General features: G+C 40.1%; 1 protein-coding gene across 1 annotated transcript in view; it reads left to right on the forward strand.

Annotated features, from left to right (window-relative positions):
• KIAA1328 (KIAA1328 ortholog) overlaps positions 1-26,382 on the forward strand; it is a 227,307-nt gene that overhangs the window by 64,002 nt on the left and 136,923 nt on the right. The window contains exon 6 of the mRNA XM_064176570.1: positions 20,213-20,340. Within this exon, the coding sequence (XP_064032640.1) occupies positions 20,213-20,340 (128 nt within the window). The remainder of the gene's footprint in view (positions 1-20,212; positions 20,341-26,382) is intronic.

Raw genomic sequence — 26,382 nt, forward strand, 5'->3', positions numbered from 1 at the left:
TCTGCCATGACTTACCAAAAGTGGTGGAAAGTGGTCTGGCAATGACCTCCACCAGCTCCCCTCATCACCCATGCATATATGCCACAAGGACCCACGGACTTACAGATGTTCAGACTATTTAACTGTTCCTTCCTCATAAAGCAATGATTGATTTAATCCTCATCAAGTCAGTCCTCACCAACTAAGGAAAACTCCTCCTTTGTCATGTCTTACTCTGCAGCGTCAGAGGTCTGGAGCTTCTGAGGACAGTCTCCAGCAGTGTAGATGAAGGCAAAGAAGGCATTCAGTAACTCTGCCATCTTTGTATTCTCTGTCACTGAGACACCCATCTTATTCAGCACTGAGCCTACATTACCTCTAGTGTTAGTTATTCCTGCAATGTATTTGAAGAAGCCCTTTCAGTTGTCTTTGACCTCCCTTGCAAGATTGAATTCCAAGGAGGCCTTAGCTTTTCTAGTTGCCTCCCTGTGTCCTCTGACAAGAGTCAGAGGGTCACTCTGCCCAGGTGGCCAGCCCTTCCTTCCATGGTCTGTAGATACTCTTCTTCCTCAGCAGTTTCCTATTTAACCATGTGAGTCTCCTGGCCCCCTTCCTTGATTTCATACTTGCTCTGATCTTGAAAGAAGTGGTCCTTAAATATTAAGCAATCGTCATGGGCTCCTTTGCCTTCTAATACCCTATCTTATAAGATTTCCCCTATCAATTGCTTCAAAAGGCCAAAGTTGGCCTTGCTGAAGTCTAGGGTTGTCATCCTGCTTGATATTCTGTTCCTACCACACAAGATCCTGAACTCCACCATCTCATAAACTCTCCTAAATTTTCTTGCTAAATGCTAGATCAAGATGTGCTGTAAACAGCTGAGTTTTGGATCACTCTGGGGCTGAGGTTTAGAGATCTGCCCTGAAAAGCATGTTTTCTGAATCTGCAATGCATTTTCTTTTAATTGTGGTTAGCTCCACTTTTACTTGTTGGGTGTGACCATTTTCAGAGTTCTGTCACTGCCTGTGTCTGTTTCTGCAGGATTTTTAGCATTTGTACTTATTATCCAATTTTAGTGTGAAGTTGATGGGATTAGTACAAGTTTCACTGCATATTGGTTGTGTATACTGGTTATTAGGAACATTACATTTTTGGTCACCTTTCAATTTCAGTACAGGCTACAAGAACCAAAGAATGATTTAAAAAAAACTTCTTCAGCTAAAGTCAGTCTTTGGTCAGTCAAGGTATTCTTTTATGGGTTTTGTTCTGTGTTTATGTTATTACTGTTTGGGAATCTGTTTTCTTGCCTCTTTCTAGGGAAGAAAATAATATTGCTAGTTCTTGACTCTTGCTGAGAAAGAAAATATTGTTACTAGTTCTGTGTTTGAGCTCAGACTCTTAAAAAATGTGGATACATGAAGACCTCAGAGGAGAATTACCTGTTTCAGATAGCCAAGAAAATTTTTGTCATTAAAATGAGAACATTTAAATCTGTTGGACTGAAGCATGATTTGGTTTGTGTTCTGGGTTACTTGAGGAAAAACTGCAAGGACTGACATAACACTGACACCAGAAAAGCTGGGCAAACATATTGAAAAGAAAAAAAAAAAAAAATTCTTAAACCCCAAATATGAATAGTTTCCCAGTGCAACACTATACAGACTTACCGGTGTCAATGAATATTGTTCTGCTAGTATATTTCTTATTTCATGCTTCATTTTCTCTTCTCCCAGAGCTAGAAGTGTCATAAAGTGTTTTGCATTATAAGTACTAGGGATATTGTGTAGAGGCAGTATTTGCTATGTTCTAAGAAATAGAAAGAGCACAGTGAAATTCAAGAAATTGAGCAGACGTTTCTACCTCTGCCATTTTCCAAAAGAATTGGGCAAGAAGTAAACGTGGGTGTGGGGGAAAATAATGTCTGCTGGTCAATATATATATATATATATATATATATATATATATATTTTTTTTTTTTTTTTTTTTTCCTTTTCCTCCATGCAGCAAAACAAATACATGCACTTACTATAGATAGATATGTATGTAGACTTTGCATATTTGTGTTCACTGCAGGTAATGATATTTAGGTGCAGCCTATCTATCAAGAGTCAGGGAAAGGAAATGGTAAGGTAAAGCAGTGGCTCAGATTCTGTGAAATGTGTTTTAATTGAGCTTTTTTTTGTGATGAAAAGCTAACGCTGTTTCCCGGAGATGAATACTTCCATGTTCAAGTTGTAAACTGAGGAGGTAGCACTGTAGTGAGAGAAGGCTTGTAACAAAATGTGGTCACAGACATGTTGTTGTTGCCTAAATATTTTAAATACATGTAGTTATGCTGGGGAGAGGAAAAAAGCTACCTATTTTTGTTGCAAGTTGTACACTTAAGGGTGACAGATAAGGATGCTATGACTGAAGCTAGACATGTATTTTAACAGGCCTGTTCTTGAAACAGGAAGTAAACATCTGCATCAGAGAGGATAACCACTGATAATTACTGTGATTCTCTTTTATGAAAGCTGCTTAACTCCCAACAACATACTGAAGTACATATTTTAAGACGTTTGTATGGTCTGCATACAAATAAGTGATATTTTCAGTAGTATTCTAGACGTCTTTTCTGCATTGATCAGCTGTAATACATTCTGAATATGTTATTGAAGTGAAAGATTTTACTGCATCTTAAGAAACGAACATTTATGCTTCAACTTCTTACATTTTTTTCCCAGGGTCTCTCTGATTTAGGTGTGGTGAGGAAGAGAAAAATAGTAGTCCTAGAGACCAATGTATTAAAAATTTCAGTGTCTGAAAATATTACCTCAAATTGGTAAGCTTATTCAAGCAGAACAGATGAGAACCAAAAATGCAGATGCCATCAATAGGTCTGTGCTTCATGTCTTGCTGAAGCAGGAGCATTAATAGCTCTCCTCTTGATACTCCGTCTGCTTAGCTATATCTGGAAGAAATGAGCCTATCTTTTTCATTTTAGTCACAAAGGAAACGTGAAGAAGTTTGCCAGTGTTTTCTAACCCTTCCTATTGTTTATATTACTTTTTTGAGTACGTTAAAAAAATGTTGTAATGTTTATTGGTGAATACCTTGGGCTTAGAGCTGGGAAAATTGTCTTCTCACAAAAGCTTCAGCATAGGAAGTGATAATATTCGCAATAGTGCTCAGTTTCTTCTTATGCCCCAAACTGGAAAATATTTATCTCCTAGGACACTTCTTAAGTGTGTCTGTCTTCCCCTTCACAGCCTCCATTTTATGACCTTGAGAACACAAGAGTGCATCTTACTCAATGTAGTGTAAATGGAAGCGACTCTGTTTGTGCAAAAGCAAAACACAAGAAATTTTTTGTATCAGCTCCTACACGGCTGACTCAATTGTGAGCTTCAAAGGTCTTGCATCTGAGGAAAGTGATGACATGAAGGAAGTATTCAGTGTGGAAGATCATGTAGAGATCAAGAGAATTGGAAACGAAGTCAGCAAAGTAGTATTTCTAAGGAAAACCTTGTATAAGAGAGAAAATAGAAGAAAAGTTGGAAACTTTGTCTAATATTAAAGATTTTAGGAACAGAAGGCATGAAGTTGAGAGTTCAAGAAGAAACCAAAAGGGGCAGTTAGGGCCATAAATATGTGATGACGAGTGTAGCAGGATATGAAGAAAAAGAGAGGCTGGATTTTGTAGGACTGAGTGAGTAGTGGATCATGACTTTGTGTGAGGTGCTGAGTAGAGAAGCATTACATTTCCAACAAGATGAAGCTACTTCTGGCACTTCAGTTATGAAATCTGGGGGCATGTAATTATCTGAGGGCAGTTCTGCTCTTCCGTTTAACATTTCTCTTGGGGGTATGTGCACAGCCTTTTTGATTTGGTGCTGATTTCAGTAGAGTCTGCTTTGCTAAGTGAAACTCAGCATCATCATTCTCCCTATAAGAACCAAGCTTCATGAACAGATCTATTTCTAGCTCTCCTAGTTGTGAAGAAGGCCCTTCCTTTCTCAATCAGTATGCTGCTGAGTTGCATGGCCTATGGCTATGCAGACTGAAAAAATATTGAAGAAGTCTGAACTTCAACATTCATCTTTGAGAGGTGACTAGATTTCCTTGCCTCTGTCCATTTCAATGGCAGAGCTCCCACTAAAAATAAAACTTGTCTTAAATGCAATTCAGAGCCTCATAATAAAACATGTCATGTGGTTAACCTTTAATACAATGTAACATTTAAAAAACATTTTGCATCTTTTTCTGGTAAATTACTACATAAATATTTAGATTAGGTATGAATAGGAATGTGGCATTATTTATGGATCCATATTTCTCTGGCATTTCAGATGCATGGTTGTTTTGCTCCTTAATAGATGCAGACATTAAAAAAACAAGCATACACAAAGTGCTAATTTTTAAACTTTGCAGCTTAGGGGAGAAAAATCTCACACAGGTTTTGTTAGAACTGTTTGTCATCTTTTGTTGCATGATAGAGAGAAATGCAATTGCATTAAGCTCCTGTATTTCTGATAGTTGTCATGGAGTGACATGTCTCACCTGCTAGTGCAGATTGGTAGCAGAGCAACCTGTCAGATCTGAAGATGTTTTGGTGCTGTCTGTTCCTTCTCACTTGAGAAGAAGATGTGTTATGGTACAGTTACTGCTTTAATTTTTGTCCCTATCTTGCTTCAGTTCTTTCTCACCTTAATCCTTAGAAGAGGAAGGCAAGAATATATGAAATGTCTTACTGGTGAAAATTGTCAAAAAAGGAGGAAAGCACAGGTTCTGTTTTCCTCTGGTTTAGTTAGAGGTCAGACTGATAGGGAGGCTGACCTCAAAGCTACATTACCAGTACAGGGCATGACAATTAAAAAAACAGTCCTGAAATAATAACATTGCAAGCTGCTGTGGAAGTGCTCTGAGATTAAATGCACATGAATTATCTTACCTGTGCTGCACAAACTTCTGTGACGTATCTGCTTTGGAGCTCACCTTTGTCTATATGAAATGTGACCTTCTTTGTAGAGTGCACATGTACAAATGATATTGGCAAGTCCATTGATACCTGTTGCTATTTGGATACTGCAATAATGAAGCTTCCTAATTATTAATAAGTTTGCATTTGAGTTGGAAAAGGTATGGGTGTTTTCTTGATCTGTTGAAATTAAGGTGAGTTGCTGAGTAGCTCTGCTGCAGTCTTCATGTCTAGATTGATCCGGCACTTCAGAAGTTTAATCTTTGGGGGCTGTCATTCCTCCATGGTCTCCACAATGTTTATCAATGAGAAACCTCACTGCATGTTTACACTTTTGTGCCTTGGGCTTGGCAGAAGCATCACTTGAGACCAGTAGGATTTTGTATTCTGGTTCACTGATCTGTTCACTGAACAGTTTTCTGTCTTGTGTTTTGAACTTCTGTGAGGAAAATAGCTCTCCAGAATTATTTATTTTTATTTATGATCCTCTTTTTGAAAGTCAGTCCTTCTAGTCTAAGGCCCCTGCAAGGTGTTCACATATATTAATATTCCTTTCCTACTCACTAGCAAGAAACACACATTCTTTCTTTACAGTCTACAGACCTGCCTTTGGTCTACATTTAATTTGACCTGTTGGTCTGGAAAACACTCCTAATTTCTCTGATGTCATAGGTATTTATAGGTGTAAAATCTTCTAGTGTTCAGTATTTTTCTCATTTCCTTGTACTGTCCTTGATTTGATGGCTCAGAAATTTGTTTTAATAACTGGAATGTGTTTTGCAAGAAGGCTTTTGACTAAGCTCTTCTAAGCAGAGAAGGACTTGGGATCATTGATTGATGAATGGGCTGCCCAGAGAGGTGGTGGAGTTGCCGTCCCTGGAGGCAGTCAAGAAAAGACTGGATGAAACACTTAGTGCCATGGTCTAGTTGCTTGGATAGGGCTGGTGTTAGGTTGGGCTGGATGATCTTGGAGTTCTCTTCCAATCTGGTTGATTCTATGACTCTATGAGAAATTTAACATGCCTTGGGAATGTGTGCTTGCAGCCCAGAAGGCCATCTGTGTGCTGGCCTGCGTCAAGAGAAACTTTAGCAGCAGATTGAGGGAGGTGATTCTGCACTAGTGAGAACTCATCTGGAGCACTATGCACAGCTCTGGGCCCCCCAACATTAGAAAGACATGAAACATAAGAAAGACGTGAAGCTGTTGAAGTGAATCCACAGAAAGGCCAGAAAGATGATCAAGGGCTTGGAGCACTTCTCCTGTGAAGACAGGCTAAGAAAGTTTGGGTTGTTCAGCCTGAATAATAGAAGGCTTCAGGGAGACATTATTACAGCCTTCTGGTGCTAAAATAGATCCTACAGAAAAGCTGAAAAAGGGACTTTTTACAGTAATATGTAGTAATAGGACAAGGGGTAACCTTTTCAAACTGAAGGAAAGTAGATTTAGATTAGATATAAGGGAGGACTTTTTTACCACGTGGTTGATGAAACCCTGGAACAGGTTTGCCAGAGAAGCTGTGGATGCCCCCTCCCTGGAAGAGTCTATGGCCAGTTTGGAGGGAGCTTTGAGCAGCCTGATCTAGTGGAACATGTTCCTGCTTATGGCAGAAAAGTCAGAACTAGATGATCTTTATGATCCCTTCCAATAGAAGCCATTCTGTGATGCATCTGTTATGAGCCCTGCTTTACCTGCAAGTGCACTGGTTAGCAGATTGTTCTGGTTTTCTTTTTATGGACATGGCTGTATGCATGGAGACATCTGACTGTAATTCTGACTGTATTGCAATAAGTGAAGAATTTGCCCAAGAACTGTTTGCTTATTCAAATATTAATCCTGTGAGAGGAGGATATCTATAAGTATCATTTTCTTGCTAGTAACTGTCTGTGCACTCTTTTCAGATATTTTTACTTCTTCTAATAAGCACTTCTGAGTTTAGATTTTGGAATTCCTGGCTTCTGGAATAATGGCCCTCCAGCATCAATATCTTCAAGGCTAACAATACTATTTCCCTAAAAGGAACGGAGAACTACAGTAGGGAAAAGAAAAAGACATAGCTGTGTAGCAGAAGGTCTATCTTCCTCACCAATATGGTAGACTTCCTTCATTTTTATATATGCAGCTTGGTATCATAGAATGATAGAATCAACCAGGTTGGAAGAGACCTCCAAGATCATCCAGTCCAACCTAGCACCCAGCCCTAGCCAGTCAACTAGAACATGGCACTAAGTGCCTCATCCAGGCTTATTTTAACACTTTCAGGGATGGTGTGATGGTTTGGGCTCTTACCCGCCCCCCCCACACTTTGTATTTGCCTCAGCTAACTCAGACGGCCTCTGGGAATATAAATGAAGCTATTTATTTTACAGCAGCAAATATACAAGCAGCTATTTACAATATATACAGTTATATACAGAAATATACAAAGGATAAACAATACAGAAGCACAACTCCCCTCCCAGAAACCTGAGTCCCCAGGAGGGGTTCTCAAACCACCCCAACACCTTCCCCGGCCCCTCTCAACCTTACCCCAGTTCCCAGGAAGAATAGAGGTGCAGCCAAGAGGTTAAGAAGGAAGGTTAGTGGCAGTGGGGTTAAGGAGATGTGACCTAGGTCTGAAGGCAAAGGCAGAATGAAAGACAAAATGGAGAATGTTTACTTCTTCTCAGAGTTCTCATCGGGACTGTGAGAGAAGAGACACAACCATGTTTACCTTTTCACTGCCCATTATCTAGTTCTTTTACCAAAACATTCCAGCTTGCTTCAAACTAGCACAGACGGTGACTCCACCACCTCCCTGGGCAGCCCATTCCAATGCCAATCACTCTCTCTGGGAAGAGCTTCCTCCTAACATCCAACCTATACCTCCCTGGGCACAACTTGAGACTGTGTCCCTTTGTTCTGTTGCTGGTTGCCTGCAGGAAGAGACCAACCCCCACCTGGCTACAACTTCCCTTCAGGTAGTTGTAGAGAGCAATGAGGTCTGCCCTGAGCCTCCTCTTCTCCAGGCTAAACAACCCCAGCTCCCTCAGCTTTTCCTCACAGGGCTGTGTTCCAGGTCTCTAACCAGCTTCGTCATTCTTCTCTGGACACGTTCCAGTATCTCAACATCTCTCTTGGTGTGCTCCATGTAAGATGCCTGAAAGACCTTCAGAATGCCATCTGGGTCATTTGTTTTCTTTCTGTTCAATAAATATTAACAGTTTGACTTGGAAACCTTTATGTTGGCATAGGGTAGCTTCTGACAGTTGACTGTGAGGGGAAAAATAGTTTTGTTAATATGCTTTCTAACAGTTGTGAATGGTAACAATTCTCACTTTTGAGAGGATAGAGGGTAAAACTTACCAAGTTTTAATATATTTAACTTACTAATTGCAGTGCAATAAGAACATAAAATGTCTGTACTATGTCAAATGACAGTTTGATGTTTATACACTGGTGGTGGCCATAAGAACGTGGCAAAATGTAGGGATAAGATAATCAAGTAGTAATACTTACCTCCACAAGACTCCCAATATCTCGAAAGCTATAATTAGAAAAATAAGCTGGAACTGTTTTGTTGTGTTTGGATGGATTTCTTGTTGTTATTAATTTGCTTAGCTGAGTCCATGGGAATTTTAAATGGTTATGGCCTTTTGAGGACAGCAGTTCTTAGGGGAACTCTGAAAAATCTCCTCTACTTCTTTGTGTGGAGCCTGATGCATAGGAGTACAGGGGAGCCTATAAACACGTGAATCTGTTCAGTGTTAAACAAATGCATATTCTGTGTCCAGAAAAGCTTCCATTAGACAATTTATGTGTTTTGAGTTCTGTGTGTATCTGGCTTTCCTGTTTGCTACAGTGAGGACCAACCTGGTTCCTTTGGTCTACTGAAAATGTAAAAAAGTGTATTTCCCCTTACATGATTTCCTCCCTTTCATATAATAGGTAAGTTGTTCTGGTTAGCTCTGTTGTGTCTGTGGACACAAATGTGTATCATCTGGTAAAGTGCTGTACTTTTGGCACCATGCAGCTTCTATTTCTTTTTTTTAGATCCAGATCTGAGGAATTTTTAAATGCCTGTTGATTTGAGAAGCTGTGATTCACTTTACCTACTGCTAAATTTAAAATTGTTGGGAGGAAAGAATATCATTATTCGTTAAGCAGAAGGTGGAAGTTTCTTGTCTTGCAGTATGTGGATGTGTCACCATTTTGTCTGGGTGTGAGAGACCAAAGTCAAGAATCAAAATCCAGAATGTTCCCAAATCAAGTAATTTTTATTTTTAATTTCTCTCAGTTTTAAGCAGTGCTGTTTACTTAGCCACATTTTCGTTTTGAACCATGAGACTTACTTTTCAGTACTGCTGCTGCAGAAAGAGGCTACCACCAGGAAGAGCAGCAGAATGCACCCTGCCCCAGACTATTTGAGACCTTAGAACTGTAAATGATGTAGAAATGTGCATGTATTAATGAGGGATATAATGGGTTTCAGTGAAAGTGGGAGATAAGATGTGTTAATCTTGTATATTAAATAGTCCTACAACAATGAACCTCATAATGAGGCTGTTATTAAATCTTTTTTTTTCAGTTCAGTGAAACCAGCATGTTTCTGTTTGTCATGTTTAAGGACAGTTTTTGTAAGAAAGGACCAACTTCCTGAGACCTTTGAAGTTGTTCTGCAATACTTAGCTAATTAGAGATGTGTACAGCATGTGATGAAAAAGAATTTTGCAGCACTGACATGGAATACTTTCCTTTTTTGGGCTGGGGGACACCTCCCTTAAAACTAGCAATAGTGTGCTTGTGTGGAGTTTGTTTTGACCTCAGCTGCCTTTTAGGAAAAGGAGCACTGCATTTCTATCATCAACAACATGCAAACAGATTGTGTTTTAACAGGGTTAGAAAGACTGTCAAAATAGCAATAGTTTTAAAAGAAGTTATAAAAAAAAAAAAGTATCTAGAATGATCTGTGTCTTTTACATTCTGTGCTGTTTTAGCTGTAATAACACTGAAGGCAGTTCCATAAGAAGGGCAATATTTCTTGGCTTACTGATGTGTATTTTTTTTCTGTTTTGGTCGAGCAACATTTACAGATTTTCATCTTGCCACTTTCATCATTTGCCAATAGATTAAAATCAATGTGCTCGTGTCTGAGTATGTCGTAGTGTAAGAAGGATGGAAAAGAAAGTTGAAATACCCAAATCTGTTCCTGACTGTGCAAGATACAACAATGAGAAGCAACCATGTAAGAAAGCAGCAAACAAAAGAATTCCTTGTAGCAGCCAGGTTTCCTTTCCAGTATGGATCTGAACAAGGAATCTGTCGTGGCAGGAGCTTGGTTGAAGTAGAGTCTATTTTCCTGTCATCATTGTTGTCTTTTGAGGGCAGTAAGGAAAAGAATTGGAGACATGAGGTGTACGAAATTAAGAGTGATGATAGATTATTTCCTGTGAGGAAGCAACGAGACAGACACCATCCTGTATTCTCAGGTGATTCTCATTCTGATAGTAACTGAGACTAAACCTGATTAGCTTTGTTATAAAACAAGTTGATGTTTTATGATCTTACATTCTCATTCCCTGCAAAGCAGACACCTTTTTGATTTACTATGCATGTTCTTTAATTGAGATGGAGGTGCTGTAGCTGTGCTCTCACTAAGTTCAGCTTTTACATTCCATTTCCCTTTTGCCTCTTCATCCTCTTTTCTTCACGCATCTGACTCTGAGCTCACATTTATCCTGTTAAATAACTCTTACTGTGTCTAAACATCCTTTCTCAGATACCTCGATTCCCATATAGGCTAAGAGCACCGTATCTCTTCTTCAGACTAGAGTAAAGAACATGTCTGTTTTAATATCAGGTAGAACTGATATGGTGGCTTTGTGTAAACAGTAGCAGTGGCAACTGTGAAAGATTTTTTTAATTCTCACAGAGGCCTGCAACTAAACCGGCAAGTATTTTCAGTGATGGGTACTTTATGTAATGCTGTGACTGCCAGTGTAGATGGAGGAGAGTGTAATTTGAAGAAGAACGGTAGCAGGAGGATTGCATGGCGGATTTTCGTGGTCGAAAGTAATGCATTAGATCCCTCTTCGTAACAAAATTAACCTCAAAATTTGACAACTGCACTGTGCAAGTCAGGAGGAGAGCGGTAATATCCAGCAAGGTCACTAGGTGGAGCGGCAGGTCCATTTTTGTTCTCGCAGGAGCTGACCAGTGCTTTTGTAGGATTTGCAGATGCACATATGGTAGAATATTATCATTTTATGGTTACAATTATGAGCAATTTGATAGAAAATGAAAGCTAAATTATGCAGTGTTCCTTTTATTTGTTTAATCTTGCACTCTAAATATGTAAAAGAAAAAAAAAATGGCACTCTTTGTGTGGATGGTGATAGATGCAATACCTTCTTTTGGCTTCATGTCCTCACACAGCATAAGTTGAGATTGTTTTCTATCGTACTTGATGAAATGTGTGGTGTTGTTCTCAGATGCTGGGACTGTTTTGCACAGAAATGTTATATGGTTGAATCTGCAGGCTCCTTTTTTCCCATAAAAAAGGATAGTACATTTACCGACTTATAGACAAATATCTAAGTAACAAGTGCCTTAGCAGTTTCCAGTGGAAGAGGCTGGGTAGCTGTGCTAAGCAAATGACAAAGGAAATATTTAAGTCCTGAAAAATCAGGATGTTGGCAGAGCTGACCTGAAAAGAGGGGATATGTTTTCAACAAACTTGTTCTTGCCAGTGAGGAAAATGTCCTGCCACCACAGATCTTAAGCCAAAGGTAAACATTTTTATGGCTTATGGCAGGACCAGTAGCTTGCTACAATGACCTGTTTGGTTTCCATTTTATGTTCAGGTTCTTTGTTTTCCTCTCATCAGATTCCTTATATTCATTATTGTAAAAATTCATGGGTTTGGCAGTGTGTGTAGTGGCATAACTTGACTTGTATGTATTGAATTTTCTTCCTTTTTACTATAAGAAAGTTATTAGAACAGCCAGACTGCAGAATTAAAGCTTTATTTTCTATTTCCTTTGCTCATAAGTATCCTTTTGTTTGTGTTAATGAAAATAAGGCCAGAGGTGTTTTTTCCACTTTGAACAGAAAGTGCAAGCTCTGAGACTGTATTTGCATTTATTGATCCAGGCACATTTGCTGGCATATGTCGTGTGATATTTTTGTCCTTACCCACCTTTGAACTGGAGAACATGGCAGATAAGCTGTCCAGCTTGATTGGCATATCTTGTGGAAAGGATTTTCAATACAGAGGATCAAATCCTGTACCCTAAACTGCTTCTGCATTTTTCAAGTATGATAGAGTCTTCTCTCATATGCTCTGTTGGGAATTAGATTTACTGATTTAAATGCTTTCCTTGCTCTCTTCAAATTGTGCTGGCCATCTTTTTGTCTGGCTAATTTTAGTTACAATGTCCATCTCAATATTTTAAAGTATGTTTAAAGTGAACTTGGGAATTTCATCATTTGGGTGTAACAGAGCATGTTGGTAGAGGATATATAACTCAGACTGTCTATAAAATAAATTAAAAAGGGAATGAAAGTACTAGGAATAGATCATACAGGTGAATTTAACCAAGGGAAGAAATCTTGTGTCTTTTATTGCCCTTTTTTTTTTTAGGATCAATTTTAAGAGTTGCCCTACAGGTGGTGTGGGTGGAGACAGAAAGGTTATATTTTGAAAAAAAAAAACAACTCATACAGCTTTTAGGAAGCTGCTTTTGTTATTCTGTTCCCACTTGACATCAGGAAGTTCAGAGACTAGATTTGAATTTGATGTTACATATTCTTCCTGAAAGCTCCAAAGGACTGCTCTGACTTTGTCTCCTAACTTTCTTCTTAACTCTGTAGTTTTTCTTTAGGTAGGTAACCATAACTTAACTGATTTGTATGCATCATATGCAGTCTTGGCTCACTTCAAAGTGTAATCAAGTCATGAACTAATTACAATACCATATTCCCAAAGAATGTAAATTTAATTTCCCTTCAAACAGAATGGGAATGTATTAAGCAATTCCTTTATATGAGAGCTGTGGCATTCAAAAACATAATGCTGATGCTTCAAACAGAAGTGAAGTTCTTAACTTTCGTGGACCTTGTGACCTTTTTCCCAGTGCGTCTTCCCTTTTTATTCTTGCATCTTGAGTTAATTTACTGACTGGATAACAACATTAAAATATTCTAGTGTAAATTAAAATGTAACTGTTGGGTTTCAGATTGGAGATCACTCTATCTTATTGTATGTGACTTGTTTTCAGAAATGGGCTTCCTGAGGATTTTGAATCAGAAGAAGATTGTGTTTTGAATTGAACGCTCATAAGATTCAAACATCTACCAGATGATTTCTTTGATACATTGGAAAGGGGATGTGCACAAAGTTCCCTACAGGTTCTTAGTATCCAGATAAATTTGGTTATATAACAGCAAACAAAGCGAAGTTGTTTGTAAAGCGTTTTATTACCTTCAGTCTTTGCAGCGTTTTCAGAGTTTAGATAATAATAACTTCTGTAGAAGTTACGAGTCTTTACCCTTTCACAAAACAATGATTCACATAAGTTCAAACCACTTAGCTTAATTTTTATTTATCTTTGTTTTTTTCTTGATAGGCTTGACTTTGATCTGTGCCTGAATAGTTTGATTTCTGAAATGCAGTCCTATTGTTGCTTTTCTGAGATGAGATTGTCAAAGTGTGAAACCGTACACAGAAACTGTATTTTAAAATTAAATGTGGGTCAGCTTCCAATGAAGTATGTAATTGTTTAATGCTAAAGGAAAGAGCTTAGAATATCTTAGTTTATATTTGAAAGTGTTCCTTTTACATGTTAATTCATTAATACCAGCAGTTTATTTTTATTCATATGACTTTTCATATGTAAGTAGTTGAAGCTGCATTATTTTAATCCTTTCTTTGGTTAGGAAGAAGAGAGCCTGCAGGTGGAAATCAGAATGACATACATATTGCTTCTTTCCCAAAAGGCATGGAATCTTTCTCCTATTGATATGCAAAATACTAAGGTAGAAAATAAACCTCCTTGCCTTGTGTGTCAAAACACTGAAAAATAGATGCTTGGGTAATGCACAGAAATATGTGGGCCCACTTCAGACTGAGCACATTTAGAGTGGAATTCACCACAAAACTGTTGTGGGCCTTTGGGGCTAAGTAGATTCTGCAAATTCTCTTCCCTTGTGTTAGGAGCATTTAAATGTAGTTTGAGCCTCAATTGTAGATACAGAGATAGTGTTATATATTACCATAGCTATGTTAGGTCTTAGTCTTTGCTTCTAAGGTGGTTTTTGACTATAGAGTAACAGTGCATTGAAATGCCGTAGGTAGTACATGGTGCCAAAGATAAAGAGATGGAGATGTGTTTGTTAAAACACGTGTGGGGTTGCTTTGATATTAATGGGAAGAGAAGGGGCAAAGGCAACCTCCAATCCTTATTAGATGGAAAGGGCAATAGAGTGACAAAGAATGAGGAAAAGGCAGAGGTGTTTAACACCTTCTTTGCCTCAATCTTCAATAGTGGGACAGGTTGCCTCCAGGACAACTGGACTCCTGAAGTGGCAGATGGAGATAGTCCCCCTGTAATCCAGAAGGAAGAAATAAGGAACCTGCTCAGTCACTTGGATCCTCACAAGTCCATAGGACTGAATTGAATCCATTGTAGGGTGCTGAGAGAGCTAGCAGCTGAGCTGGCCAAGCCACTCTCCATCATTTATCAACAGTCCTGGCTCACTGGAGAGGTCCCCAAAGACTGGAAGCTGCCAATGTGATACCCATCTACAAGAAGGGCCGGAAAGAGGAACTGGAAAACTGCAGACCTGTGAGCCTGACCTCAGTGCCAGGCAAGGTCATGGAACAGGTCATCTCGAGTGCCACCACACAGCACCTACAGGATGGTCAAGGAATCAGGCCCAGACAGCACAGGTTTAGGAAGGGCAGGTCCTGCCTGACCAACCTGATCTCCTTTTATGATCAGGTTACCCGCCTGGTGAATGTGGGGCAGGCTGTGGATGTAGTCTATCTGGACTGCAGCAAAGCCTTTGACACTTCTGCCACAATAAGCTCCTGGCCAAGCTGGCAGCTCCTGGCTTGGACAGAGTCACTCTGATACAGGTCAAGAACTGGCTGGAAGGCCGGGACCAGAGAGTGGTGGTGAATGGTGCCCCATCCAGTTGGCAGCTGTCACTAGTGGTGTTCCCCAAGGATCAATGCTGGGCCCAGTCCTGTTCAATATCTTTATTGATGATCTGGACGAGGGCATTGAGTCCAGCATCAGTAAGTTTGCAGATGACACCAAGCTAGGAGCAGGTGTTGATCTGTTGGAAGGTAGGAGAGGGACCTAGACAGGCTGGATGGGTGGGCAGAGGCCAATGGGATGAGACTGAACAAGGTCAAGTGCAGGGTTCTGCACTCTGTCCACAACAACGCCAGGCAGCTCTACAGGCTGGGGACTGAGTGGCTGGAGAGCAGCCAGGCAGAAAGGCAACTGGGGCTAATGGTAGACAGTAGCTGAACATGGGCCAGCAGTGCGCTCAGGTGGCCAGGAGAGCCAATGGCATCTAGTTTGGCCAGTAGGACAAGTGAGGTTATTCTTCCTGTATACTCAGCACTGCTCAGGCCACACCTTGAGTACTGTGTCCAATTTTGCACCCCTCAATTCAAGAGAGATGTTGAGGTGCTGGAATGTGTCCAGAGAAGGGCAACAAAGCTGGTGAAAAGCCTGGAACACCCTCTGAGGAGAGGCTGAGGGAGTTGGGGTTGTTTAGCCTGGAGAAGAGGAGGCTCAGGAGTGACCTCATTGCTGTCTCCAACTCCCTGAAGGGTGTCTGTAGCCAGGTGGGGTTGGTCTCTTCTCCCAGACAACCATCAACAGAACAAGGGGACACAGTCTCAAGTTGTGCCGGGGGAAGTATAGGCTGGCTGTTAGGAGGAAGCTCTTCCCAGAGAGAGTGATTGGCATTGGAATGGGCTGCCCAGGGAGGTGGTGGAGACACAATCCCTGAAGGTGTTCAAGCAAAGCCTGGATGAGCCATTTAGTGCCATGATCTAGTTGACTGGATGGGGCTAGGGGATAGGTTGGACTGCCTGATCTTGGAGGTCTCTTCCAACCTAGTTGATTATATGATTCTGTGATTGTTGAAGTTATTAGGCACAGTCCAACCATGTTCTAGATCTGGTGTAGTCTTGGTGGTGCAGCCAAACTGAAAAAAAAAAAAAAAAAATCACTGTGATATAAAGGTGAGGTAAATTAGAACTGCTTGATGCTGTGCTATTGTGGCTGGGAATGGCTCCTTGAAAAGGTCTGGCTTATGCATGCCAGGTTGGAGGGCAGCCTGACCAGCTCAAGACTGTCTTTAAGTTACCTGTTGTTTGCTTCCTTTATCTTGACTGTAGATGGCTAGAGCAGCGAGTGAACGGCTGTGGTGTGAACGCTACTCACAGAATTGTGTAGAGGCTGAATTGTAGAATTCAAAAGCTCTTTAGTAAGTTGCTGAACCCTCTAAACCACAACAGTTCAGATATTAAGCTGGGCTTCACATAATGTAAAAGAGGCAGTGGAAACTGTGCTGGCAACACTTCAGGATGTCAGTGAGTAGATGCTGCCAGTCTCTAGCTTTGGTACTTTTTCTCCTGCAATTGTTTCCTTACCCCCTCTCCCACCTCAGGTTTCTGGAGAAGTAAGGGACTGTAGCTGTTTGTCCTGGCTCAGCTTGTGAGAGGGCTATAAGCATTTCACCAGCTAGTTAGCTAGGGGTGGTTGATATAGTCACAGAAGACACTGAAAAACCTGATCCTTAAGAATGGATATGAAGAAAGAGTAGAGTTGAAACCTTGCAAGGGAAGTGCACCCTACTGGACACATTGCTGCTGTTGAAAGAGTTGTCCCTCTCTTCCAGTTGCCTGCTCTTTCTGCTCACTTTGTACCACCTCTCATGCTTGACTGACCCTCTGTCTTGCTCAGTTTGCTGAGCCCTTGAGATGAGCAAGGGTTTTGGGAGAGATGCAGAGCTGACATAGATGGAGGGAGTGAGACTGAAAGGGTGAGCAGTTGGTGTCTTTGCTAGCATTTGAGCATTAGGTTGGCTATGCCTTCTCATGAAGCATTCATTGCTCCTAAGAAAAAGCTGTCCCCTGCCTAATATTCCTCTCCCTGGACATCTGTCCCTGGCCTCTATAAACATGCCACCACTGTATGCTAGCCATTCCTCTTCTCGCATCCAGCACTATTTCCACTGAGGTTATTATCTTTTAACAGACATAAAGTAACTCTTAATTCTGTAACTTATGTTCAGTGACAAAATTAATTTATACTATATATATGGTACTTGCAGTATGATGCGTAAATGTTGCTGTCTAAATCTTAACCTTTGCATTTCAAATTTTTGATTATTTTTTGGTTGCTGTTTGTTTTTTTTATTCCCCTCAATGTACAACTGTAATACTCTACTAATATACTGCATATAATGTATTACTGAGATACATCCAAATGCGTGTTTCTTAGACATAAAACTACCATTCAGTGAAATGCCAAGTACCACTTCTCTCAGATAACTAACCAATATTTGTGCTCCTGAACACATGAAGAAATCTCCAATGCGAGCATTTAAGGACATTTCTTTTTCTGTGGAATGCAAATCTGTAGGGCTTCTTGTCTTATAGGATTTTTTCACCTTCATAACTTTTTTCCCCCTGTTTTAAGCAGAGTATGAAAGTACTTGTAATTGCCTCTGTATTTATCTAGAGATTGCTTTGGCATAGCACATGCTTGCTTGTTATATCTGAATGACCTAAATGTTTTTGTTGCAGTGTTTTTATATTGCCTTGCTAATTTGTAGGGGCTGAGAAGGGGGGGCGAAGGGGGTGCATGAGGAAAGATCATCTGGCTGCGTTTAGCAAAAATTCAATAGAATGGAAGAGTAAGATCTGATATTAAGGTAGCTTTTTTCCTTAAGAACATATTCTGCAGTAAATGTACCAGTACATTATGGAGAATTATCATACTTATAGCTATTCTGCATGTGCCTTAAACAAATGAACCTTTTTTTTTTTTTTTTTCCTATCTAAAGCTTCATGTTTACTTACTTACTAAGCAAAGCAGGGCTTTGGACTCTGACTGTGGTGGCTGTAACAATATGTGGCTTAATGCAGAGTGATTGTGTGAGTGAACAAGGTTTTAATCTTCCTGTACAGGAGGTTTTAACAGTTAAAATGCTAACCTAATCTTAGAAGAATTTCAGGGCTCTCTTGGCTGCTGTTCAAGCTTGTGTCCACTATTTCCCTTTCCATTTATGATCACATAGCTGACCCTTGAACAATCAGGATTTGATTTCATACTTCCCTAATGTTAATTTTGCATGTCATGTTTTAAACTGTATTCTAAAAAAATTTGGCAGCTGCAAGCAAGAGGTGGTGGTATTATGTGTATCATAAGGGCTCTGCAGTCTGTAAAACAAAATTTGGGAATCTCTTTTGTGATACACTTGCACCATGAGTGTGCTGAGCTTGGGAATTAGAGCAATCTTGCCCAGCTTTCCAGTGAAACTGATATTAACACTGTGGTAACAGTGAGGTTAGGTCTACGGCCATCAGTAGTGAGCCCAAAGGCAGCTTAGGGTACTCATTCCTTGTGCCAGCAGTGTGCTAGCTGGAGGGAGAAGAGGGTAAAATCTGTTTTTGTGGGGAAGGGGTTGCTGGAAGCAAAGTAAATTAAAAGGGCTGTAAAAAATTGATAAAGACAGGACTGTCTGTTTTTATATTCTGCCACATAACATGGGTTTAAATGAATTTCCCTATAATTTGTCTTCAAATGCCGACATTTAACTCTTAGGCTGTATAAATGAACTGGCTTTTTCTAGAGTAAAATTCATGCCCTGCGTCCAGGCTAATATGCTCACCTACTATAAACATTACTGCCTATGGTTACAACCGGAATAAAAAATTCCTTTTATATACATCATAGCTGGCAGAGACTCCTGAGACCACCACAAATCACTTCAGCCTTTTGGTGCTCTCTGACGAAATGAACTGAAATGTAAAACAGCTCAGGCTTCGGGCAGGCTGGGTCTGGAAAGCAATTAGCTTGTTTAGACCATTATTTTTACCCTTCTGTATTTTCAGGTGCTGAGCAAAGGTGTTCTAGGAGCTCTCCTGATTGATTTAAACATTGGGGTTTAATAGCCTCCCATTCTTTTCTAAAATGTTTTGCTTACTCTTTGTGTAGCATTTTTATTTAAAGGAAAGAAAAAACAAACAAACAAAACCCTGGCAGCCCCCTCCCCCCCTTCCCCTAAAAGAAGGGAAAAGAAAAATCAGGGTCATAACAGGGAATAACAAAGCAGTGAGTTATTTATGCAGCCATGATTGGCAAAAATGATTGCAACATGAATTTGCCCAGAAGCAATGATTAGATCATAAAAATGTTAAGGAAATCTGTAACTCAACACCATTTTATAGATGGAAGAAGTTTTTGTTCCCTACCTTAATTGCGATGACTTGTTATTAAAGTATTTATTCAGAGTAATCTCTTTGGACAGCGAGCCCTTATCCCATCTGCATGCATAATTAAAAGTGTGGGGGGAGAAGGGGGAGCATAAATGGTTTACCATGCTACATGAGCAAGGGAGGGAATTATACAATGACAGGTGAAGAGCAGATTTATCTCCTGTTGGAATTTCAATGCTGCAAGCAAGGCAGGACACTGTTGCTTGCTAATATCCTTGCAAACACCACAGTTGTGGCTTCCCCGGATTGCTATCCAAAAATCATTGCTCGTCTCTAAAAGGCCTGTAGCGCTGCATCTGTGGCTGTGGGTTTTGGAGCCGCTGGTACTCAAGCAAAGAGATTGGATTTGGGTATGTGGGCTTATGAATCCATGTCTGTGCTTAAAAATGGACTATTTGCTTTCTTGGCTGGCTATTTATTTATTTATAAATAAACATTGGTAGTGTTTGGCTTTGCTGAATACAAATCAAAGGGTTATAATTGTTCCAACTGAAACAATGTCATCACCTGCCTCCTGCTGCTGTCTCTTTTCCAATAATAAAAAAAAATTTGGTGTAATTCTTCTTTTCCCACTCTCAGTAGAAAGAAGGTTGTACTTGAGCATTCATCTTTAGGCAGATTTATCATCATTAGGCAGTACTCAGACACACAGTATCTGTTTTTTAAATTGAAGTGTTATGGATCTAAATCAGATTTACACAGAGTAAGTTGGTATGTATTTGACTTTATTTGCTAAAGAGTATTTTTCCCTTAACTTCTGATGTCTCACCTCTGCAGCAGCAGTACAGAGAATGCCAGGAACTTTTGAGCCTTTATCAGAAGTACCTAGCTGAGCAGCAGGAAAAACTATCGCTCTCCCTTTCCCAACTCAGTGCTGCCAAGGAAAAGGAGCAGAAGGTAAGCTCTTTGTTCTCCATCTCGTTTTTCAATGACACCTTCAAGACGTCTTCTCTCTTTTACTAGAATTGGAGCTTTCAAGTGTGTTGTCTTGCATTACACAGTCCTGAATAATACTTTTTGATTGGCTTCCTACCAGTCCTTCCCTTAATACATATACTGTGGTAAAATAAAAGAGAAGAACTAAACCAAAACAAATTTTTGCCCTATAAAATGGGTGAAGTTAACTGACTGTACTGTAGCAGAGCACGAACTCATGCATTTGCTGTGGAGGAAGTTAAGATGCTCATCTGTTTCCTGGCTGGTTATTTAAACAGAGAACTTATTGCAGTCACTATAGATACAGACTTCCACATTATTGCTGTAGCTTTTGATAATTGAAAAGGACGTCGTTACAGATGATATTTTTGGTCAGTGAGAGCTTTCTCAAGTCCGTGAGGCAGTCCATCTGATTTGATCTGTTTATGGAAGACCTATAATTACATATGCAGTTTAAACTCAGAAAATGTTGACTAGAGATTCAGTGCATTAAATTAAGTGATACAATGTTTCCGAGTTGTTTTCGCACAAAGCCTTGAAAACGTGGTTGCCTGAGATTTTTTTTCTGATAGCTAGGCACTTGATTTGCATCCCTGCTGATTGCAGATTATAGCCTAGAAATGAAGGCTACTTATACAAGTGCACTACCTGATCTTTTCACTTGCTGTTCTTTTTTCATGAGCTTCCATCCTAAGATCTCTAGAGTCAATCCTACCTAAGGCTATACCTTTTTTATAGGTTGGGCCCTTGATCCTTTCTTTTGCTGGATGAGTCTTAAAGGCTTATGACAGGGCTAGAAGTAAAGTCATCAGCACGAAGTATCCAGAAGGTGCCCTGATTCTGGCCTCTTAGTGGTTCCTTGTTAACAGTATTACACAGATAGGTCCTGCTTCTCAGGAGCCTGTGAAGGAAGAAACCATTTTTAACTCTGTTCAGGAAGCATATAGGAATACTTCTGTGACTTCATCAGAATCAGGAATAACTTTTTTCAGACTTTTTAAAATACGTTGTCAGACACCGAGCTGTGTTTTAGGCTTTTAGCCCTTATATCCATTCAGTTTCCATTCTTCTGTACTTTTGTCTGCCACCTTCAAAACCAGAACCTTTTCCCCTGAGAATCGATGGTGCCTGTGCTCTTAAGTCATATGCAACTTGCTGAGGATCTTTGTGGAACCTGTTCAGAGGACTCCATGTCATCTGACGTCACTATGGCAGCAGTGTTGTGTATGGTGTCAATATTTCTCTCAAGTATTGATGTACTTAACCTTTCACTTTTGCCTTTCAACTTTAAATACATATACCTTGTACTATGTAAGCACCTCATATCCACTATAATTATATATAAAGTGCAAAATCACAGAATATCAGGCGTTGTAAAGGACCTTCAAATATCATCAGTTCCAATTCCTGCACCAAAGCAGGCTGCACAGAAATGCATGCAAGTGGGTTTTTAAAGTCTCCAGAGAAGGAGGAAGCCTTCACAGAAAACCTTCTGCCCACTGGCTGTCAAATCAACCTCTGATTGTACAGCAGTCTACTTTATCTCTCTTATTCTTCTCTGTTCCTAATCAGTCTATCTGTGTATGCACAGAGGCTTCTCTGGACTTGTCTTATGAGCCTGGCAAGTCTGAAATTACCCTCGCCCTTTTGCCCTCTACAAAACTTTGTAGGCATAAATAAAAACATGCCAAAGCATATTTCAACTGTTTTTTTCCATATAGCTTATGAAATATTTCTCATGTTTCTGGCATTCCTCTTTAATTTTCTTTCTCTGTGCAGTCCTGGTAGGCATACATCTGTTTACATCTTGAAGGCATTTCCCTTTATAAATTGTTACCTATTGTTCCAAACAACCACTTCGTGCTACTTTTCTCCTCACAGCTCAGAGACTGAGACATTAGTAAGACAGCCTCATTTCCTTAACACTCTCTCATCTGATTGCTATCAAAACTGAAGTGGCTGGGATGCGCCTTGTTGTACTTGTGCATTATTTTCACAAACCTCTTTTGTTACTTTGTATCTCTTGTTGTGGTACCTGAACTATGAGCTGTCAGGGTCGTGATAGGTCTCTTTTTCTTCTAGGTGTCATCCTAGCACAGCATACTTCAGGCAGGCACAGTTCTTGCGTTCTGTTGTCTGATTTGATGGGGAGTGCCGCAGGAAATGCAGAAAGGAGAGAGACAGACCCAGAAAACTTTCCCTTTGCTCTGTGTGCTGCCCATGTGAGTGCTCTCTGCCATGCAGAAGCTGTTATGCCTCTTTCCTTTCTTTTTTCTTGGTTTGGTTTATGATGGAGTTTGAAAAAAGCCACCTTGTTTAAATATTAGGTTAAAGGAAGTCTTCCTGAGTTATGTTTGAAGCTTGATCCATTGGGAATCTTTTCCCTATTGTTTGTTTTTGGCTGGGCTAAGGAAATCCTGGATATGTCTGGCTTTATATCAATAGATACTAGCTTGCTGTCTAGTTTTCCCCTCTTTGAACGGTCTAGGAGAGGTAATCGGTATCTCCTTTTTCAGATGACTGCTGATGTTACCAGGGCATCTGGCTTCAGTGTAGCATGTTCTGATTTTCCTGTGGCTTGCAGAAACAGGAGGCTGCATAATTATACTCTGCATTGGCACACTTCTTTGTTCTGCTTATTATGAGCTGTTATTTCTTATTTCCCCCTCTTTTTCCTATTTGTCTTGATTCATCTCTAATGTATGTCTTTACATCTCCTGCTTTTTGCTTGTCTCACTCCTTCATTCTTACTGTACTATAATGCTGAACATGAACTGTCACTTTCCCCTGTGCTTTAATAGGTGTTTGAAAGCATCACTTTGCAGTGTTTAAATGCTGGGCCTGGTGTTAGAATGAGACAATTAACAGGTCAGGAGAACTGCAGCATTACCAAGCGTCTGTGGCATTGTTGCAAAAAGAGGTGGAGTTGTACAGGAGGCGAAGGACTGCAGTAGCTCTATGTGTGTGGCTGAAATGCAGCCCTGGTTTGTAGCTGTAATGAACTAATGTAGATACTTTGGTGATAACCTTTGTTGTTTTTTTTTTTTTCATATTTTAGCATCACCTAACTGTAGCCATAATTTTGAAACCACATTTTCCTCTTACCTAATATTGCTTCTTTATGAAAGAAGTCAGCCTTCACAACTTAAAGAAGCATTCTGGTAGTTGTGAAATAAAATTGCGGGGAAGATGGTGGTGAGATGATTTAAGACAGAACTCTCATGGAGTCAATAATCAGTAACTGGAACATGGAGCTTCGTTTTTTTGTGAGATAAAGTTAATTCCATTTGAAAAGATACTTAAGGTGACATGAATTGAATTATTCAAACTGGCCTTCTCAGCATTAACTCTAGGTTAATATCTCATGATGCCTCTGGTTTCATTATAGGAGTTTTAAGTACATAACTTTTTATAATAAATTCAATACCTAGAAGCTGAACTGAAATTGGTTTACCTTCTACCAACCCATAAAAAGAAGCATTAATTGTAAAGTGAATATTAAAGTGGTCACTAAAGTTGACTCAGAGAGATTCAAGGAGATAGCTCTCATGCAAAAGAAGTGCTCTGCTGAACAATAGGCTTCTGCCCCAGTGTTAATAGAAAATACCATCAATATTAAAATGTAGTTAAACCTTTTCTATAAATTATTTTTGGATGTTCTTTCTGCATCTTCTAAATGTTCACTCTTTGATATTTCCAGAAGCTTTAAACAGAGATGTAAAGAAAATTGTTCTAGGTAATCAGGTCTGATCTAGTTATGTAGTTACTACTTTGGTGCCACCTCAAACAGTGGCAAGATTCCGGTATACTTTGTCAAGTCTCTGGCTCATGACTCTGTAGATGTTTTGCAGTATAGAGTATAGGACTTTGGTCACAAAGTTGGATAAATGGCTGAGTTTCTAATGGACTGGAATTCTTGAGCTACTTTGCCTAACTGAAAGATAATACCTGTAGTCTCAGCATTACCTATTATAGTTAATCTTTGAGTTTATAAGCATGGTTCGCAGCCAGTGTTTACAATTTGTGGAAGATTATCAACCCATCTGTTAATTCCCTTAATTTACTTCGATTCATGTGGTGTATGTGTTTTGAGTGTCAGTTCTTCTCTTCTGTGTAGAAGTCATAGAATCTTTAAGGTTGGAAAAGACTTTTACGATCATAGACCCCGACTGTAATCCAACTACCATGACCACTACACTGTATCCTGGAGTGCCACATCTACACTCTTCTTGAACACCTCTAGGGATGGTGACTCCACCACCACCTCCCTAGGCAGCCTGTTCCAATGACTCACCACTCTCTGAGTAAAGAAGGTTTTCCTAATGTCCAGTCTAAACCTCCTCTGACACATCTAAGCCTATTTCCTCTCATCATATTGCTAGTTACTTGGGAGAAGAAACCAACACTTCCTTTCAGGTAGAGCAATATGATCTCCCTTTAGCCTACTCCAGACTGCAGAGCCCAAGCTCCTTCGGCCAAAGCATGGATGATGCCCTCCAGACCCCTCACCAGCCTCATTACTCTAGGACCTCAATGTCTTTCCTATACTATGGCACCCAGAATTGGACACAGTACTGAAGCTGTGACCTCACCAAGTCTGATTAAAGGGGCGCAATCACTTCCCTTCTTCAGCTGGAGACATTGTTCTTGATACAGGTCAGGGTGCTGTTGGCCTTCTTGGCCACCTGAGCACACCGCTGGCTTGGTTCAAATGGCCATCCAACAGCATGTTTTCTACTGGTCAGTTTTCCAGCCACTCTTTCCCAAGCCTTTGGGGTTGCCTGGAGTTGTTGTGGTCAAAGCACAGCACCTAGCACTTGGTCTTGTTAAACCTCATTCTGTTGACCTCAGCCCATTGATTTACCCTGTCCTCTCTGCAATGCCTTCTTATCCTCGAGCAGATCAACATTCCTGCTCAATTTACTATTGTCTGAAAACTTGCTGATGGTGCCCATGATCCCCTCATCCAAATCATTAATAAAGGTGTTAAAGAGAACAGGCTTCAATACCAAGCCCTGGGGAACACCACTTGTGACTGGCTGCTGGCTGGATTTAACTTGGTGACACAGATGTGAGGTCAGATTGTAGAAGGAAAGGAATATCAAGAATTCATTTTCAATGAAATATCTGCTCTCCCCTTTCTGGTCTATTATGCTGTCTGCCTCCTGTGTTTATATTTCAGTAATGCCAGAGGCCCTCGTCAGGAACAATGTACTGTGTAGTAAGCATTGTGCAAGCATGCTGAAAGACATGGCACTGCTTTGGGAATGCTGTAAAACACTAAGATTAACTTCTAGGGCAGCCTAATTTTTTATTAACTGTTGTTGTACCACAAAAATTATTAAGGAAGTTGGGCATCTTCCTTATGAGGAGAGACTAAGGGAGCTGGGGCTTTTTAGCTTGGAGAGGAGACAGAGGGGTGACCCCAATAATGTTTAAAAATGTGTGCCAGGAGGATAGAGCCAGCCTCTTCTCAGTGATGCCTAGTGACAGGACAAGGGACAGTGGGTGGATGTTGAGTCATGGAAGGTTCCACATGAACCTGAGCAAGAATTTTTTTTACTGTGAGGGTGACAGAATTCTGGAATGCTGCCCAGGGAGGTTGTGGAGTCTCCCTCTCTGGAGATACTCAGGAACTGTCTGGATGTGTTGCAGTGTGATCTGCTCTAGGTGATCCTGCTCTGGCAGGGGGGGCTGGACCAGATAATCTTTTGAGGTCCCTTCCAGCCCCTGACATTCTGTGATTCTATAATCACTTCACAGTAAAGTCCATAGGAAGCTTTTTCATACAAAGACTTTTGAGAAAGCCTTGTTTTCTTTTCGTGTCTGTTACTAAAAGTCTTGTCCATATAACTGTTATTTTTTGCCTTAGTAAGGATGATTACACAGTAAAGCTTCTAACATTGGTTATTTGTTATTTTTTTTCCTTTGGAAAGATATTGAGACAAGACAATCTTCAGAAACCTTTTCTTTCTGATTGTCCTCGAACTTTTTTATTCCTCT

This window comes from Pogoniulus pusillus, chromosome Z (assembly GCF_015220805.1).
Source record: "Pogoniulus pusillus isolate bPogPus1 chromosome Z, bPogPus1.pri, whole genome shotgun sequence".
NCBI classification, from domain to species: domain Eukaryota; kingdom Metazoa; phylum Chordata; class Aves; order Piciformes; family Lybiidae; genus Pogoniulus; species Pogoniulus pusillus.